The sequence below is a fragment of the Saccopteryx leptura genome, chromosome 1 (assembly GCF_036850995.1).
Source record: "Saccopteryx leptura isolate mSacLep1 chromosome 1, mSacLep1_pri_phased_curated, whole genome shotgun sequence".
NCBI lineage: Eukaryota > Metazoa > Chordata > Mammalia > Chiroptera > Emballonuridae > Saccopteryx > Saccopteryx leptura.
The window spans coordinates 386,844,180-386,863,120 of NC_089503.1; the positions used below are offsets into that span (position 1 = coordinate 386,844,180).

The 18,941-nt window shown below is 51.6% G+C and overlaps 1 protein-coding gene and 1 pseudogene across 1 annotated transcript; both read right to left on the reverse strand.

The window, feature by feature from the left end:
• Positions 1 to 2,814: 2,814 nt before the first annotated feature.
• LOC136387718 (patr class I histocompatibility antigen, A-2 alpha chain-like) overlaps positions 2,815 to 18,941 on the reverse strand; it is a 62,441-nt pseudogene continuing 46,314 nt past the window's right edge.
• Positions 3,530 to 6,226, reverse strand: LOC136388793 (saoe class I histocompatibility antigen, A alpha chain-like). The gene is made up of 6 exons (XM_066360631.1): positions 6,108 to 6,226; positions 5,642 to 5,926; positions 5,136 to 5,402; positions 4,264 to 4,539; positions 4,030 to 4,143; positions 3,530 to 3,588 (listed from the first exon to the last, which is right to left on the reverse strand). Exons 1-6 carry the CDS (start codon positions 6,169 to 6,171, stop codon positions 3,530 to 3,532), a joined length of 1,065 nt encoding a protein of 354 aa, XP_066216728.1. The 5' UTR covers positions 6,172 to 6,226.

Here is an 18,941-nt window from a genome sequence, read left to right on the forward strand (position 1 = left end):
ATATCTATAAATTACAAACCAGGTAGCAAATCATTCAAAGTACAAAATAACTTGAATAGTGATAACAACATCGGTAAAAACTTTTAAGGTATTAGTACTAATAGTTAACTAACTTTACTGCTGTTGTCAGTTAAGGGGCAGAGAGAGATTAGCAGATGAGATTATTAAGGACTAACAATGGACCACCGTTTGCTCAGGTAAATGGCTTTGAGTTTAAGCAGTGTCCTACTTTTTCTCACAAGATTCTAAAAGGCTTGCCTATAAAGAAATTGACATAACATTAAGAATAGCTTTCATCCAAAGATATACAGAGTGCACTTGCAAGATAGCCTAGTAGCAACATAAGACATTAATTGTTATTACTTCTATGGATTCCCCTACATTTTTCTCATTATTAAAGAATTTTGGAAAGTATGTAAATCTTATGAGAACATCTCATTGAGAAAGCCTAGCAATTGCCTTTAGTCAAAAGACAATTCTCTTAGTAAAACATTCTTTTCTTGCTGACTGCGCTCTCATTCTAGGCCACACAATGGGCCATTCTACTATACCTTACCTAAGATACTATTGTCTAGTCAAATATTACTTATTTATTATATTTAAACACTAGTTAAGTTCTAAGTCTATTCTTCTCAGAGTGTACCACTATCTGCAGATCAAATAAGCAAGAAGAAAGGAATGTTTCTCTACTCTATCACATGAAAAGGCTAGGGAGGAAAAATGTTGAATTAAGTGAAGGCCGAAAGGTGCTCTGTGCACAGCCACTGTCTCCTACCCATTCACAAGTCACAGTCTATTCTTTCTAACATGATTAAGAAGGAATTCTCCTACAGACTTAACCCTTTACGAGGGATATCATAGCCAGCCTCTTATGTCTATGAGCCCAGTTCAAGGGGCTTACAGGCTTTTCTGTGGAACTCACACCCTCTGTCTCATTTCCAAAGAAATCACTACGAATCTACAGGGAAAGCACGGTACTATTATCCCTGTGCCATAATTAATAGCACACACCCAGAAAAGGGGGGATATAAGGCCAGATTAATTCAAAAAGTCAAAGGGGGAAGTATCGTTGTGCCTTTCCTTTGCGGTGACTTTGTCACCCCGCAGCCATTGGTCTTCTGTGCTGTGACTTTGTCAATCAGCAGTTTTTGATCTTCTTCTGCTGTGACCTTGTCAGCCAGCAGTTGTGGGTCTTCTCCTGCTGTGACCTTGTCAGCCAGCAGTTGTTGATCGGCTCCCGACAAAACATGTTGGCTGTACCTGGGCGATACAGAAATGAATTTCCACCCCGGGTTTTTCTGCTCAACAAACTGAATTATGTGCTGTTCTTTCCCCTTTGCAGGATTTTCCCAATCCAGTTAACATTGTTAGTTATTTGCTTATTTAGTACATGTCACAAGGATGATTGAAACAGCTTTGTTAAAACCTTCTTTACACAACCTCTTACTAATCTTTATTTTCAATTGTACCAAACTGTCTGACAATGCCGCATCCTTTTCTGTATCACTCATATTTGTTCACTTACTAATCTTCCAGGACCCTTAGCTGCAGGCAATGCTACAGCTGACCATGCCTGCACTTTGGACTCCATCCACTGAGAAAATGCACTGGGAAGATTGTCGCTGACCTGATAGTGTTTTGCTACTTACTGAGTTCTATAGAACTATGATCTACTGGGCCCCTAGGGGGTATGCAGTTCGAGACTGTAGCAAGGAGAATGAGACTTGCAATTCCCGGGAGACTTTATGATGGAGTGTGTCTAATTAACACTGTGCGTGGCATTGCTGATGGTCTGCAAGCCCTTAATTCTATTTCTTGGATAAAACAATGGAATATTGGATTATTGGGAGGTCTCATTAGGATATGTATTATTTTAATGTTTTCTTTAGTCCTCAGATGCTCACCACAAACCCTCAGACAATCAATGCAGAGAGAGGCTGCAAAACTACTAACACAGAAACACAAAAACAAAAAGGGGACATGTAAGAAAATGGCCAGAGATTAGGATGCTGCCCTGAGACCATCTTTGGTGTGGACTTTGGAGCATCAAGTCCTGTGGAGGCAGAACGCTGCTCTGACCAGCACTACTGTGACTGTTTATAGGAAGCAGCTGATCCCTGTAGCCATTTCCTGCACACCTGAAAGGATTAGTTCTGCACCTGGATCCATTCTAGGCTCATCTGACCCAGGCTCTGCTAATTTACTTGATGAGCAAAGACATGAATAAGTTCGATGAGGCTGCAGAGATCTGGGTTCTGAGTCCTAGAGGCTTGGAGTTGCCTGTACCCATCTTTTCTCTATGTTGTCTTGTCTGTGTGTGTGTGTTGTTTTTTCTGAAGTGTGAAGCAGGGAGGCAGAGAGACAGATGCCCGCATGCACCTGACCTGGATCCAGCGGGCAGGCCCACCATGGGGTGATGCTGTGTTGTAACCAAAACTATTCTAGTGCCTGAGGCAGAGGCCATGGAGCCATCCTCAGCGCCCGGACCAACTTTGCTCCACTGGAGGCTTGGCTGCGATAGAAGAGAGATAGAGAGGAAGGAGAGCGAGAAGGGTGGAGAAGCAGATGGGCGCTTCTCCTGTGTGCCCTGACTGGGAATCGAACCCAGGACTTCCACATGCCAGGCTGACGCTCTACTGTTGAGCTAGCCAGGCAGGGCTTGTGTCCTTCTCCTTAAGACCTACAGTGCCTTCCTTTCCTGTATACCAACTGCTGAGCTGGTCTCAGCACTGAGCACCAACTGGGCACAGGCCCCGACCACGCTCGGTCCTCACAGCCTCTCCTGTCCCTGCAACAGACTCAGCACAGCAAAGACAAAGGTTTTGGAAAGGTCTCAGTGCTTCCATTTATTTCCTCTCAAACGTTAGGGTCTTTCCCTATAATTAACCCATCAACCCTCCATGGCAAGAACTGAAAAAACTAATTCACACCCAGAGTCCTATTTTGATAAGGGAGTAAGAAGCTGCAGCTCAGTGCTCCATGAAGTACAGACAGGGATGGGGAGGGCCCAGCCTCCTTCTGCTGGACAGGGAAGTGTGGGGAGGGGACCTGGGGGCAGGGGTGGGCTACCCTCCCACCTCCTCACATTATGCTGACAGGAAGGCAGACATGTTCTACTGCCCTTTGCAGAGACAGAAGTGAGAGGTTCCTGAACAGGGCTGGTGTGTGTGTGTGAAGCATCTTCCGTCATTCAGTCCCCAAGAAGGCAGCTGTCTCACGCTGTAGAAGGAAATAATCATCAACAAACTGAGGTCAGCCATTGTAACTGGTGACACTCTCAATAGTTCACCATGTGCTCAAAATGTCCCAAAGAATCTCCATCACCCAACCCTGTCCCCTCTGTCCCAAACCCTCTCCACATCAGCGCCTCACCTTTAGAAGCCGTGAGAGACACACCAGAGCCCTGGGCACTGTCACTGCCTGGGGTAGAACACAAAAGGACGTGGTCAGATCCCCCAGGACAGGAGACTAAAGGAGGAACTATAGGGGTGGGGTCCCCCATGGCTCCCATCTGCACTGTCACAGGGCTTCAGGGGTCACCCCCTCCATACTCACTGGCAGCCTGAGCGTAGCTCCCTCCTTTCCAACCTGCGGGAAGAAAACATCCCATGAGAGACCAGGGAGAAAGCAGGGCCCTGGGGTCCTAAAGGAAGCCTTAGTCCTGGGCCCCAGAGAAGTTTCCAGAACTGTGAGTACAGACCCAGGGCAGGATCAGGAAACCTGACGACAGTATCATACATGTGTGGGGACTGGACCACCTATCCTTCCAAAGATCTGTCCTCAGCAGGACCCTCCCCTCTGACCTGTGACTATTGGGAACCAGGTCCCCATCACCAGACTCATCAAGGTGATAAATCTGTCCCTCATGTTCACACGTACCTCACTAAAGAGTCAGTGTTAGCAAACCTCCCCAGACTGGGCAAGCACACGCGTGTGGGGACAGTACTTCCCATTAATGAAGTGGACACACTTCTTCCTGAGCTTCAAACCCCCTGTGGGACAAGAAACTCAGATCCCACCCTTCCCTACCTGAGCGCCTCCTCCTCCACATCACAGCCCCCACCACAGCTCCAGTGACCACAGCTCCAAGGAGGACCAGGACAGCAACGGTGACCACAGTGGGGATGGTGGCCTGAGGAGGCCCTGGGAAGAGGAAGGGAAAGTGAGGACCCTGACCCCCGGGCCACAGCCCTGACCCTGCTGAAGTCCTCCAGAGGCCCCTGCTCCCTAAGAAGAGGCTCTGTGCCCACGTCCCCTCCTCACCCCATCTCAGGGTCAGGGGCTCAGGCAGCCCCTCGTGCTGTACATGGCACGTGTAGCTCTGCTCCTCTCCAGGGGGCACCGCTACAGCCGCCCACTTCTGGAAGCTCCCATCCCCCGCAGGCCTGGTCTCCACAAACTCCATGTCCTGGGTCAGGTCCTGCCCGTCACGCTGCCAGGTCAGGGTGATCTCCGCAGGGTAGAAGCCCAGGGCCCAGCACTTCAGGGTGACCTCATGGTCAGAGATGAGGTGGTGGGTCACGTGTGCCTTTGGGGGGTCTGAGCAGAAGGGAGAGAAATTCAGGAACTTTTCATCCCTCATGGGTCACTCCAGCAACACTCATGTGACCATCCTGAGTGGACAGGACAGCTGGGGTGGGGGAGGGAGCACAAAACCCAGACACCTGCCTGGACAGAGGAGCCTGGGATGATCGCCTCATGTCTAGAAAGTTCTAGAGTCAGAGTGACACAGCCCAGGATTGGAGGCAGATCTCTGAGGGGAGAAAGGGGTTTCTGGTCCTGACCTGGGTGGAGGCCAAATGACTCAGAAAAGCCTGGTCAGACCTCAGACACACTGGGTGGGGGACAGAGAACAAGGCCTGAGAAAGGAAGTCCCCATGGGTCCCAGGGCCACTGCCAGGGTCAAGGGGAACCGTTGATGGGTTATTTCAGGGTTGGTCTGCCCTCCATCCCTAAGACACTGCACCCTAATTGTCCCTGAGAGAACGAGGAGTCGCTCTTTGGTCCCGGGTCTGAAAACCCAGGGAACTCAATGTCCCAACCCAAAGGAGGGTGTTCTGACCCCGGTCCATTTCCTGTCTCCGTGTAGGAGCCGCAGCCCGAGGGGAGAGGAGGGAGCCCCGCGGCCCTGGTACCTGCGCGCTGCAGCGTCTTTTCCAGGTAAAGGCGGAGCGATTCCACGCACTCCCCCTCCAGGTAGATCCTGAAGCGCTCAGCCTCACCGGCCTCCTCCCACTTGCGCCGGGTGATCTGAGCCGCCGCGTCGGCCGCGGTCCAGGAGCGCAGGTCCTCGTTCAGGGCGATGTAGTCGGTACCGTCGTAGGCGGACTGATCGTACCCGCGGAGGAGGCGCCCGTCCTGACCCACTTCGCAGCCGTACATATCTTGAATGGTGTGAGACCCTGACCCCGCCCCGCGGTCGGCCCCGCCCACTCGGCCCCGCCCACTCGGCCCCGCCCCCGCCCCGACCGCGGGGATTTTACCTAAACCGAAAACGAAACCAGGTCAATATCCCAGCGGGCTCCTCCCGGGTGGGGTGAAGCGTCGGCGGTCACAGGTGCAGCTCGGACCCGGACATTCGGGAGACCCTGGCCTGTCCGTGGGGATGGGGTCGTGACCGGGACCCGCCCGCGTGGCTCACCGTCCTCGCTCTGGTTGTAGTAGCCGCGCAGGGTGTTCAGGTTCACTCGGTAATACTGTGCGTAGTCCTTGCCGATCTGCGTCTCGCGCTCCCAATACTGCGGGTCCTCCTGCTCCACCCACGGCTGCTCCATCCACGGCGCCCGCGGCTCCATCCTCGGGCTCGCGGCGTCGCTGTCGAACCGCACGAACTGCGTGTCGTCCACGTAGCCGACGATGAAGAAGCGGGACTCCCCGCGGCCCGGCCGGGACACGGCGGTGTGGAAATATCTCAGGGAGTGGGGACCTGGGGACGGAGAGGGGCTGAGAACCGTGATCACTGGCCTTGTGCGGGTCCCAAGCCCGGGAGACGGAAAAGGGGCCGGAACAGTGAAGGGGTCAGGACGGGTCCTCCCCGGGGTCCTGCGCCCCCACCGGGTCCCCTCGCTCCCCCCCGCAGAGGCCGTTCCCTCCCGACCCGCACTCACCTGCCCAGGTCGGGGTCAGGACCAGGGTCCCCGAGAGCAGCAGGAGGAGGGTTAGGGACCTCATAACCCGACTCAGGCTCTGGGGACAATCTAAGTCTGGCGGGTCAGCAGAGACATTATAACTGGGACCTCGGGGACGTTAATTGGCTTCTCTAAAAACTGGACACCCAATGGGAGTGATGTCTGGAGACTCATCATGAGTATCCAGAAAGTGGGATCCGAACAGGTTGTGAGAGGGAGAAGTGACCCCTGGTTGATGTAGACTCCAAGACACACACTTTCTCCTCCAGACTCCGCCCTCGGGCTGCGACCCTGAGAGCCAAGCCTGGGGACCCGGGACTGTGTCCTGACCCCTCCTCCTGCACAGAGAGCTCTTTGTCACCCTGTCTCCCTGAGTCCTGGCCCAGGGGCTGTGTGAGGACACCAGGGAGAAACCTCCAGGCTGGGCCCCGCCCCTTTTTCCTCTTCCAGGAACTTCTTCCCCTAAAATGAACTCCCTGCCTCCCACCCCTTATCTCTCCCCCTGGACTCTTCTAGAAGAAAACTCACTTCAGGGAACCTGATGGCAGAGAGTAAGTTCGCCCTGGGAATGGAGGTGGAGGGACAGGGGTTTCTCTTAACCCTGGAGGAGCTGTGTCTGAAAACGGGATGGAGATTCTCAGAGACCAGTCTCCCTGTTGTCTGTGAACCCCAGTGGGGAGCACAGTCTTGGGAACCCTGAACATCAGGAAGCTGATCTGTAAAGAAGTGATTTGGCCCCTTGGTACAGAAATGTGTCTAACCAGCACTGCAGTCAGACTCACAGAGCTCCTGAATTCTACTTCCCACACAGTGTGTCTGTGACTTGGGATTGTTACATTGTGAAATGATCTTCATTCAGTAACCCTGAGTTTGTCTGTGAGTCCCCCACGTCCTCAGTACAGAGAAGTCCAGGGAAGCTGTGTGTCACTGTGCATTTCAACAGGAGCATGTACATCCTAGAAGTTACAAGTGCTCAATGCGGTCATCCAAATGATGGAGAGAGAGAAGGGAGGTTGGCTGGAGGCGTCCCAGACCCAGGGCAGAGTAAGGAAAATTCAGAGAGGGTGTCAGGGAGCCTGGAGCCTAAATCAGCCTTCAGAGGGGCAATGGTCCTGCCTCAGTTTCTCTGCTGTTCTCAATCTTTGACAGGAAGGAGCCTGTGAGAAGTGAGGTCCCAGAGCAAATGGGGCAGCAGATTTGAGAGCACAGTATCGGGGCCATCGGTCAGTTACACTCCCTCAGGCTGAGGTCTGGGTGTGCATTCTCATGCTGCCACATGACCTAGTGGAGGAAAGAATGACAACAGAGGAAAAGGGAAGAACTGCTGGACCAGCACCTTTACGTAGACGAGAAGGGATGAGGCCTCGAGCACCAGCACAGGGACGGCTCTGGCTGGGAGTGTGGACAGCTCACCTGTGGTGACGTCTCCAAGTAGACGCTGTTGGAATTCTGTAATAATCGTCTTCTAATGTGTTCAGTTTCCTCAGTGAAGCAGGAAACAAGGTCACTGGCAGTAATGAGATGGGAAGGAGGGTGGATGTTTGAGCAGAGGATGGGGGAGACTGAGGGAGCCGTGCAGGGACAGGATGATTGTGGGCAGCAGTGTGGACCCCCTTGTGGTCTGGGTCATGATGTTATGGGACAGTGTCCACGTGTCTGTGTTGTCTCCAGCCTCCTGTAGCTGCAGAGAGGGCAGAGGTAGAATTTCCTGGCTGTCTAGTTTTTTCAAGCAAGGTGACAAATCAAAGGAGACCAAGGGAGGGACTGAAATGCTGTCTCATGGAATTGAAGATGAGTGAGGAAAGGATATTGAGGGGTGAGGGACAGTGACTAGATGGTAGGATAATAACCTGGATCCCAGTGAGCTCAAAGGATTGTGGGAGGTGATGTAGCACAAGGTGGTCTCGGGCCTGGGAAACAGGCACATTTGTGATGAATGGTTTGCTGATATTACATTACACATGTGATCAAATAATCGCACCAGTGTTTCCAGAGCTTAGGCCGCCCTGCGGGGTGAGTAGGGAGATGGAGGGCAGAGTGTGGGAAGCATGGCGTGGAGACTGTGGGAGGGCTGGGTTATTGGCAATGACAAGTCTAGGGGATGACAAGGGAGGGGACCCAGGAAGAGCAGAGCAGAAGGTCATGGAGGAGAGGAGCTCAGGGAAGTGAGGAGCCAGGGACTGAGCATCCTCTGCTGTGTGTGTTCTGTCCCTGCTGTAAAGTGACCACAACCTGAGTGACTTTAAAAAACAGCCCTTTATTATCTCACGGCTGTGCAGGTTACACATCTGACATGTCCTCACTGGACTAGGAATAAGGGTCAGCAGGTCTCTGCCCCTCACTGGGGCTCTGGAAGAATCCACTGCCAAGCTCACTCACTGTGTTTCTGAACTCAGATTCTTGCAGATATGGGACTGAGTCCCTGTTTCCTTGCTGGGTGTCAGCTGGAGCCACCCTGAGCTCCCAGAGGATGTCTTCAGTCCTGGAACGTGGCCCCCACAGCACACACAATCCTTCCCCCACGTGGGACCTCTCTGCCTCTCCTCACCTTCATCTCTCCTGCAGCATCTCTGACTCCAGCCAGAGAAACCTCTCTGCTTTTAGGTTTATGTGACGTGATTGGGCCCAGCCAGGTGATCCAGGATGGTCTCCCTGTCCTAAGGTCCTTAACCTTCATTTCATCACCAAGTCCCTTTGCCATGTAAGGAAGCCTGTCCACAGGCTCCAAGGATTCAGGCTGAAGATTTCTTGGGACACTATTTAGCCTTCCATATCCGATTATGTTGAAATCACTGAGATCCAGGAGGTAGTACTCTGGGGAGGGTGACAGTGAGTCAGGAGCTAAAAGAAATGGGGCAATGGCCTGGGGGTCCCCAGGGATTACCTACAATGAGGGGAGTGGGGATTCGATCTGATGATGGATTAAGGGATGTTATGGAGAAAGGGTGGGTAAGTCAAAGCATTTGATGGGAAGGACCCCACCCACCTCCAGGCCCAGGGCACAAGGTCTGTGGGAGGGGAGACACCCCCACGGCCGGACTTCAGAGGGAGCCGTGTCCTCAGGGAGACTCAGGTCCCTGTCACAGCTGCAGGAGCAGGAACACCCTGGGAGGACTGTGTGGATTTGGCTGATCCTGGGCTGAGACCTCCGGGGGACACAGTGGGAAGGTTTCAGGAGCTGGGGAGGGGGTGTGAGGGGACACAGAGTGGGGGTGCACGGAGCCTGTGGAGATGAGCATGCAGGATGTTTGAAGACCAGGGGTGACTGAGACAGACAGGGGAAAGGAGAAAGTGAGGTTCATCCTGGTGGATTCAGGGCAGATGGTGGTGAGTGTGGGAGAGGGAGGTGGGAGGGGCAGGGGTCTGGGGCTCTCACTTGGGCTCTGTCGATGGGGATGAGGAGGTTTGGGGTGTTTGGGTCTTGTTTCAACTGTGTTGACCCCTGAAGTGCTTGAGGAGAGAAAGGGTCTTAGAAGATGTGCCTGAGTTCACTCATCCTAGAAGTAGAGGACTGTGCCCAGACTAGGTCTAAGTGTGTCACCTGCACCATGTGACTCAAGCTGGGCTGCAGTCACTGGAAACCCCACTGATCCAGTACATTCAATAGTCACCCTGATGGGGCTGCAGCTGGTGCAGACTCTCAGCTGGGGGCTCATTGGGGCTGTTCACAGGGTGGCCTCGGGCACCTCCCCCTGGGTCTCTGCTGGGCGTGGCTGCTCCCAGCGGGCACCTGGTTCCAGGAGAGTGTATTCCAAGTGCCCAAGTCAGGAACCATGTCCAGCATCTTCTCTGATAATGGATAAAGAAGTGGTACACATACAATGGAATGTTACCAAGCCACATAACAGAGCAAAGTCTTAACATTTGCAGAAATGTGGAGGGATCTCTTAGGTTACTAATAATCTTTCTTTTTCTGCTTTTAAGAATCGTTGTAATATTAGAAAGCCGCATGCAAAAGAATGAAACTTGACTACAGTTTGTCCCCCTGCACAAAAATTAATTCAACATGGGTCAAATACCTAAATATAAGATCTGAAACAATAAATTACATAGAAGAAAACATAGGTATTAAACACCTGGATGATAGCCATAGAGAACTATTTCTGAATTTGACCCAAATGGCAAGGGATGACAGCAAAAATAAATGAATGGGACTATAGCAAAGTAAAAAACTTCTGCAAAGCCAAAGAAACCAACAGAGAACAAAACGGCCGTCAACCAGATGGGAGATGATATTTACAAACAACAGCTCAATAAGGGCTTAATATCCAAAATATACACAGAACTCAGAAAGCTCAACACACAAGCCAGCAGCCCAGTGAAAAACTGGAGAAAGGAACTGACCAGACACTTCTCCCAAGAAGACACAGAAACGACACACAGATAAATGGAAAGATGCTCATCTGCACCAGCTCTGAGAGAAATGCACGTCAGAACGACAAGGAGATGCCACCTCACACCTGTTAGATTGGCTGTTGTCAACAAGACAGGTAATAACAGGTGTGGGAGAAGCTGTGGGGAAGAAGGAGCCCTCACTCCCTGCTGGTGGGAATGTAGACTGGTACAGCCAGTATGGAAGAAAGGATGATGGTTCCTCAAAAGATTAAGAATTAAACTACCATATGACCCAGCAATCCCTCTACTGGGTATCTACCCAAAAAACTTGAAAACATTGGTACGTGAGGACACACAGACTGCCATGTTCATCACAGCATTATTCACAGTGGCCAAGACATGGAAACAACCAAAGTGTCCCTTGAGAGAGGACTGGGTAAAGGAGATGTGGTCCATATATACACGGGAACACCACTCAACCATGAGAAATGATGACACGTTGCCATTTAGAACAACATGGATGGAACCTGAGCATATTACACTGAGTGAAATAAGTAAGTCAGAAAAAAAAAAAAGAAGTATATGATTTCACACAGAGGTGGGATGTAAAGTGGAGCCTCACAGACATGGATAAAAGTGAAGTGGTTACGGCAGGGACAAGGGGGTGGGGGCGGAAGGAGGGAAGGGAATAAAGAGGGACAAATATACGGTGATGGAATATGATTTGAGTCTGGGTGATGGGTATGCAACATAATCATCAGTTTAAATGCTATAACAATGTTTACCTGATACCTGTGTTCCCTTTTTGATTAATGACACTCTGTTAAATTTAATTTTCTAATTAAAAACATTAAAAAAAATATTGGATTATTTCCAAATTGTGACAGATCCTCTTCTTTCTTCTTCAAGTGTAGATGCCACTGTTGGCCTCTAGGAGGCGACAGATCCTAGTTAATATTCTCCAGTTTGAAAAAAACAACACGAAACAAGAGTTTAAACTCAGGTTCTGGGCAACAGGAGGAGGGGAGGGGAGATTCTGGCCTTTCCCCCCAAATCCTAGACCACTTCTCAGGAGAATTAAAAGCACCCACACTTGTAATTCTCCACAGTTGTCAATGAGAAAAGAGAGGAAGGAAGGGATAGATCGTTACCTGCCCTGTTTCCAGATGACCCCCCACCCTCGGGGCAGCTGCAGTCCGGACTCAAGGTGGACGTCCGTGCGCACACACAGCTCCACGCCTGTGCTCTGATGACCCGCGTGGGGAGGAATTCTAGGCCGAGGGGAAATCAGGGAGACCTCCTTCTTCTGATCAAGCCCTAAATTAATCAATTGATTGGTTCTGGTTTATAAGCAGAGGTGAAATGTTCAAGACTTCAATATAACAGTCCAAATAGTTTCAAAGTAAATCCCTTTTCATTATGACTCATGACAGGATTAGTGAACTATCACTGGTTTCTCAGTCCTCTGCTGATAAGGTTATTTCTTTATTTCTTTCTTCTCAAATCCCAAACACGGAACCTCTCTCACCTTAGGCCACGCCCTCAATGAGAGACCAGTTCACAAAGTCCGTGGATGTGAAATTCCTTGGGTACAAAGTGGACTGTCTCTGTCTTTTTACCAGGAGGACTGACAGTCGCTGCAGTGAATGACGACTTCTCTTTCTCATTTGGGGCACAGAGATTGGCTGCTTCTATTCTCAACTAAAAATATCTCAGAATAGAAAGCAGTGCGGTTTCTCTTGGCAGTGAGCAAACCCCCAAAGTTTCACACAATAGAATACTTTCCTTTAGTGTGTGTGACAGAGACAGAGACAGAGAGACAAACAGATAGGGACAAAGAGGAAGGAGAGAGATGAGAAGCATCAGTTCTTCGCTGCAGCACTTTAGTTGTTCATTGATTGCTTTCTCATATGTGCTTTGACCAGGGGCTCCAGCAGACCGAATGACCCCTTCCTCAAGCCAGTGACTTTGAGCTTCAAGACAGTGACTTTTGCACTCAAGCCTGCGACCAGGGACTCCTGTCTATGATCCCACGCTCACACCGGCTACCTCAGGGTTTCCAACCTGAGTCCTCTGTGTCCCAGTCTGAAGCTCTATCCATTGCGCCACTGCCTTGTCAGACAATAAAAAGCTTTTATCTGCTAGTGACCGGCAAGGTCACGGGAGGCAGGCTCAGCTCCATCTCCCTGCCCGGGGTGGGGGCGGCTTGAACTGGCAGCAGTCAGGGGTCCCAGGTGTTACTCCTGAGTGCTGACTCACTGTGGTGCTGGTGAGGGTGTAGCCACTGATCACACTTGTTCTGGGTCCTGTTAGACACAGGACGGGACCAGTGTGAGTGGGTTCTGTGTTACTGACGGGAAGGAGAAACTGAGTCACTGAACGTGATGAAAACAGCAGCAGACACCACGATGAGGTCCCCGCTGAGCTGCTCATGATGCACGGAGCACCGGGCCCTGTTCTACCTGCTTCTCACACACTCGCTGATTTAGGTTTGGAGGTCGGGACACTGTTCTCCCATGGACTGGCCCTCGTGGCTGTTATAATGATGCCAAGATGCTTCTGGGTCACCCAGGGCTTTCTGAAATTACCCCGTTACATCTCCCCTGCACTATCCTCGTCTGTCTCTGGATATGAAGACGCAGCAGCCCCATGAGGTGAGTGGGGAGTGTAACATCCACCGGGTACAAGAACAAACGTCGGAGACTTTCAGGAGTATAGATGTAACTTTATTGGCCAGTTTTACCTGCGCAGGGGCAAATTCCCAAGGTGTCCAGAGACACCGTGCTCACAAGGAGCTGCAGATGGGAATCGCACCTAGCGCTCACAGCTAAATCTTTTTATAAGCTAAGCAAGCAAGCCTAATACAGAAGCAGATATGGCGGTAACCTATTTGCTAAGGGGGCTGCAGATAGCATAGCAACAGGGGCTGGGGTCTAGCTCATTGGTGAATTCCAAACCTAAACTTCTGATAAGGGTCTTTTAACCAATAGAATGCAAATGTTTGTCTTTTTTTCCTCTTTTTTTTCTCTCTCTCTCTCAGCTTCCCAGAGTCCCTATCTGTCTCTGCTTCTTGAACGACCTTGGGCATGTTACTCCTAACAGAACAGGAGCAGGACCTGCCTGTAACCCTTAAGTTCCCTGTTCCATTAGTGCCTTGCTTATTTTCTAATCTTCTCTTGGTCCTTACAGGGAGCTTGTGTGGGTGTCTGAGCTCCAGACCGGCACTCACAGGGGGAGGGGTCTGTTTCTGAGATGTGGGGGCTCCCCCGCTGTGAGGTTACCAGGACAGGCCTTTGGGAAGGTGATCTTTGATCCCAGTTCAATGCCTTCCATGTTCATTACCTTATTTTTCTTTTCTATTTCTTCCTGTGGTTTTGGCCTTTATATCTTTCTAGAAATTCATCTATCTTATCTAAAATGTCAGACTTATTGGCATAGAGTTGATTGTAACAAGTTTTCTCTTCATTTAAAAATGCTTGTATCATATATGTGATTACTTCTCCTTTTCTTTCTGAATTCCCTGTTTTCCTTAACAGTCCTGCCAGGTCTGTTAAGCTCTTTGAATTTTCAAACAAAGTTTGGCTTTGTTTATCTTTCTTACCTTTCCTGTTCACTGACATCTGCCCGTCTCTATTATTTGCACGTTACTTTGCTTTGCTGTTACTTTGCTGTTCTAGTCTCTACGAGGAGATGCTCAGCTCATTTATACTCAGGCTTCCTTTTCCTAAGGAGCTTGTTCACATGCGGGTGTGTCCATCGCTGCCCTGCTTTGGATGGACAGGTGTCACTGAGAACTAGTCTTCCCCCATTTATAATGTATCCATTCCCATGGGGACTTCCTAGCACGCTTCATGTGCATGGAATTAATTTATTTACCCTTTAAAATAAGTTTAAAATTTAATAGCATTATGGCCAGAGAACAAGGTCTATGTGATGCTGACTAACTTGAACATGTTAAGGCTTCTTTTGTGACTACTAAATGTTAAGTTGTCAAAAAATGTCCATGCATGCCTGACTGGTGGTGGCACAGTGGATAGAGCATCAAACTGGGATGCTACAGCTCTCAGATTTGAAACGCTGAGGTCATCGGCTTGAGCGAGGGCTCACCAGGCTTGAGTGCAGCATTGCTGGCTTGAGTGTGGTGTCATCGACATGACCTCAGGTCGCTGGCTCTGGCACAGAGGTTGCTGGCTTGAGCCCAAGGTCACTGGCTGTAGGAAGGGCTCACTGGCTCAGCTGAAGCCCTCTACTCAAGGCACATATGAAAGCAATCAATAAACAACTAAAGTGCTGCCACTACCAGTGGATGCTTCTCATCTCTCTCCTTCCTGTCTGTCTGTCTTTTTCTTTCTAAAAATATGTTTCACGTGTGCTTGAAAATACTATCTGTATTACACTCTCACTGTTGGTGTAGAAATCTCTATGTAACTGATTATCTGAGCCTTCAATCGTGTTATTTAGACCGTCCACATCTCTGCGTATTTTCTCTTTGCTTCAGCTCTTTGTTTCTGAGGATGTGTTAAAACTTTCAGCTAACACTCTAGATTTTAAAATTTATTTTATTGATCTGAGAGAGAGAACTATAAACTCATAGCTCCATTTAGATGTGCACTCATTGATTGCTTTTCTTTTTTTTTCTTTTTTTCTTTTTTCTTTTATTTATTTTTTGTATTTTTCTGAAGCTGGAAACGGGGAGAGACAGTCAGACAGACTCCCGCATGCGCCCGACCGGGATCCACCCGGCACGCCCACCAGGGGCGACGCTCTGCCCACCAGGGGGCGATGCTCTGCCCCTCAGAGGCGTCGCTCTGCCGTGACCAGAGCCACTCTAGCGCCTGGGGCAGAGGCCAAGGAGCCATCCCCAGCGCCCGGGCCATCTTTACTCCAATGGAGCCTTGGCTGCGGGAGGGGAAGAGAGAGACAGAGAGGAAGGAGGGTGGGGGGTGGAGAAGCAAATGGGTGCTTCTCCTATGTGCCCTGGCTGGGAATCGAACCTGGGTCCCCCGCACGCCAGGTCGACACTCTACCGCTGAGCCAACCGGCCAGGGCTAAATTTTTTATTTATTCCTTTTTAGAGAGAGGAGAGAGAGAGAAGGGGAGAGAAGTGAGAGTAGTTGATTCTCCTATGTGACTTGACCAGGCAAGCCCAGGGCCTTGAACCGGTGACCTCAGAGTTCCAGGTCAGGGCTCTGTCTACTGCACCACCACAGGTCAGGCCATGGGTTGCCTTTTGAACACACCCTGACTGGGAATGAACCCGTGACCTGGGCGTGTGGGGACGATGCTTAACCACTGAGCCACCCGGCCAGGGCCCAGCACTGCTGATCTCAGTCTTACTGGATAAAAGGCTGAGAAGGAGAGGTGTGTGAGAGACTTAGAAGAAGCAGAGAGGCAGGAGAGTTAGAATAAATATTTATCACATTCAGACAAGGAGCGGACCTTCCTGGAAGGAGGAAGTGACAATAGTGTTAGATGTGCACACGCTGTGGACTGAGACGAGTGCCCTGGTCCCTGTGCTCAGTGGCTGTGGGAGCCCCTTAAAGAGCAGCTTCTCTCAGTGCCACCCCCCTCCGTCCATGTCCTCACCTCACTGCGGGGCCCCTGTCTCTGGAGTGTCAGAGCCTGTGGGCAGTGGAGAGCTGGGGAGAGAGAAACTCCGTCTCCTTAGGGCGCCCGGACCCCACACGGCTCCTCCCCGGTGGCCAGCAGCACCTGCCGGGAGGACCCCGTCTCCTTCAGGATCTGTGGGGGGGACAGGGAAGGACGGTGGACAGGGACAGAGGGCCCGTGCCACACGGGGTGTCCTACCCCACTGCTTGTCCTGCTGCAGGTGACAGGCTCTCCGTGACAGAGGAGGACACAGGGGAGACTCCAGGGGCAGGTCCACTTTAAAGCTCACGTCCCTTTGAGTCTCTGCTCACCACCAGGGACGGATGTCCCCAGAGACCTCTCCAGTCCCTGCTTGTCTGTGATCTCACTCACACATAGCAACCTGCAAATGCCTCACGCTTGGAACGTACTCAGTAAAGGCTGAACTGTGAAGTGTGGTCCCCTGCTGGTCTCTAAGGCCTGGTCCCCTCTGGGACTCCTCCCTGCATAGCGTCCTGCCCGAGAACTCAGAGTCCAATCAATATCTGTGTGTCAGAGCGAGAGGTGGCTGCTGGCCTCTTTGTGACTCCGGGGTCCTCCCCGGTCCCTCCCCCTTCAGTCCCTGGGAGCACATGTCCTGGGCCCGGAATGTGGCTGAGAGACTGCACTCTGTGACTCTGCCCGGAGGCAGGTCTAGAGGACGTTGGGGTGCAGGGACCCAGGAGCCCGGTGCTCACTGTGAGTCCTCACTCCCACGTGCTCCTCACAGCGTCTCGGGGCCACTGCTCACCCCTCAGATGTCCTCCCGTCCTCCCCCCAGAATCCTGCCCCCTCTGCAGTCTGACCTCCGGGCCCCCCCTCCAGGCAGCAGCACAGACCCGTCTCCCCCAGACCCCTGTGTGCAGGTGTGTGTCTACAGTGCAGGTGTGAAGCCCTCAGTGACTCAGTGTTGTCCTGACACCACAGCCCTCTCCCCGTGTGCAGAGACGTCTGAGGTGGGCGGGACCAGGAGAGGGACAGACACAGTGTCACCTGTCCTGTACCCAGTGCTGCCCTGTTCCCACACTTCCAAGCTCTGCTTTATCCCCTCTTTTTCTCTCAGGAGCATCCACATCTGCCTGTGGAGATCCCTGGGTGTTAGCTGTTCACTCATGACTGAGTCCCAGTTGTGGGTTAACGTCCTGTCTCTCCCACCAGCCACCTGGCCCAGAGCAAAGTGTGGGAACACAGATGAGTATCAGGTTCACTTGGGGAAGTCTGAGCTGAAGTACTTCACTGCTCTATTACATGTGACCTTTGTGGTGAACGGAAACCCACGAGTCAGAGATGCTGTTAGGATTGGGGACAGGAACCTGGACGTCATAATATTGCATTTTGCATAAGGGTCCCCTCAAAGAGGAGGCTCTCTCTGTCTCCTGATTCTCACTCCCTCTCCTACCCTGTCCCACTCTGCGGATGTGGGAGCTCTGGACATGGGGACACTTGTCCTCACTGCCCTCCTCTGCTCCCCTGGCTGTCCCTGGTCAGGGGACAGGGTCCCGCCTGTCCTGCAGAGGGACCTCCACGGGCTGCACAGCACGACCCCGGGGTCCCGGACATGCAGAGTGACCATGCTGTCCCCTTTCCCGTCGCTGATGTGGAAATGTTTGTCTTCTGCATTATTTTGACTTGTGTTTGTCTTTTATTTTGAGGTATAATTGAATAAAACATTATATCAGTGTCAGGTGTTGCTAAGGAGTAAGTTTTAAAAGTTCACATCACAAGAAAAAACTTGTAACTATGAATGGTGACAAATGGAACTAGGTGTATAATAGTGATCATTTTACAATATATACAAATATCAAATCATTATGTTTATACATAAAAGTCATCCTGACCCTCTGTGAGAACCCTGTCCTTCCAAAGTCATTCCAGACCACTGGGCACCATGGTGTCCAACAGACACACACACACTGATCTCCTTCTCTGCTGAGGGTCATAGTAGCCCCTGGGTGATGCCGCACCCTCAAAGCCTCTCTGTGGAGGTAGCATTTCCCTTTCATGCAGCTGTCCCCAACATCACAGACTTGCTAGACGCTCTCAGTCACCAGCCTGGGATGTGTCACTCTGGTCTCGACCTGGCTGGTACCTTCTTCTCTGTAGCTATTACTGAAGAGAGTCGAGACCCGTCTGCTGTTACTTGGGAGGGACCACAATGCACCTTCTCTGTGCTGCCCGTGGGGCATCTGCATGGCCCTACTCTCTGCCACAGGCTCGTGACAGCTGCTGTGTCACCTGGTCCAGGCAGACCTGCTGTTGTCATTACATCCATGGTGTCCTGCTCACGTCTGGCTGTCTTCCTGCCCTGGAGGAAGCAGCTCCCTCTTTGCTGACCCCCCTCCGACAGCAGGGATGGGGGTCAGTGAGCACAGAGTGTGAGGACCGGCTTCTCTGTCACATTCTCGGGGGCTGTGTGGTCGGGTAAGACACAGGTGATGCCGGCCGTGGTCACAGAATAAGTACCGGCCTGTGTGCAGTCACAGCAGGCGGAGCAGTTGCAGGAGTGTTTAGGTTTGTTAGGTTATGGGAGGGTCTTCACTCCCCGTTTGGCTCACATGGTGTGGCCCCTCTATGCCCCCCTGTGGAAAGGGCCCTGGGCTGGGAGGAGCACCAGGAGGCTGCTTTTGGTGCTGTTAAGCAGCCTCAGCCAGTGTCCGGGTTCTGGGCAGGTGACCAGAGCCTGCTGAGTGCAGCCGCTGTTCACGTGACACCCGCGGGGTGTGGCTGAGGGTAATGACAACGTCAGGGCAGGGAGAGGACACCACTCGGGTTCTGGTCCCAGCTGTGGGGCGGGGCTGAGGGCCGATACAGTCCCGTTGAACCACAAGTGAGCGCAGGGGACCAGGCCTG

Excerpts from the sequence above, each read along its gene's own strand:
- LOC136388793 (XM_066360631.1), bottom strand. The coding sequence starts at position 6,171 with ATGAGGTCCCTAACCCTCCTCCTGCTGCTCTCGGGGACCCTGGTCCTG. Across the intron at positions 5,927-6,107 it reads CCTGACCCCGACCTGGGCAG|GTCCCCACTCCCTGAGATAT; the intron begins GTGAGTGCGGGT and ends CTCCGTCCCCAG. Across the intron at positions 5,403-5,641 it reads CTACAACCAGAGCGAGGACG|GGTCTCACACCATTCAAGAT; the intron begins GTGAGCCACGCG and ends GGGCGGGGTCAG.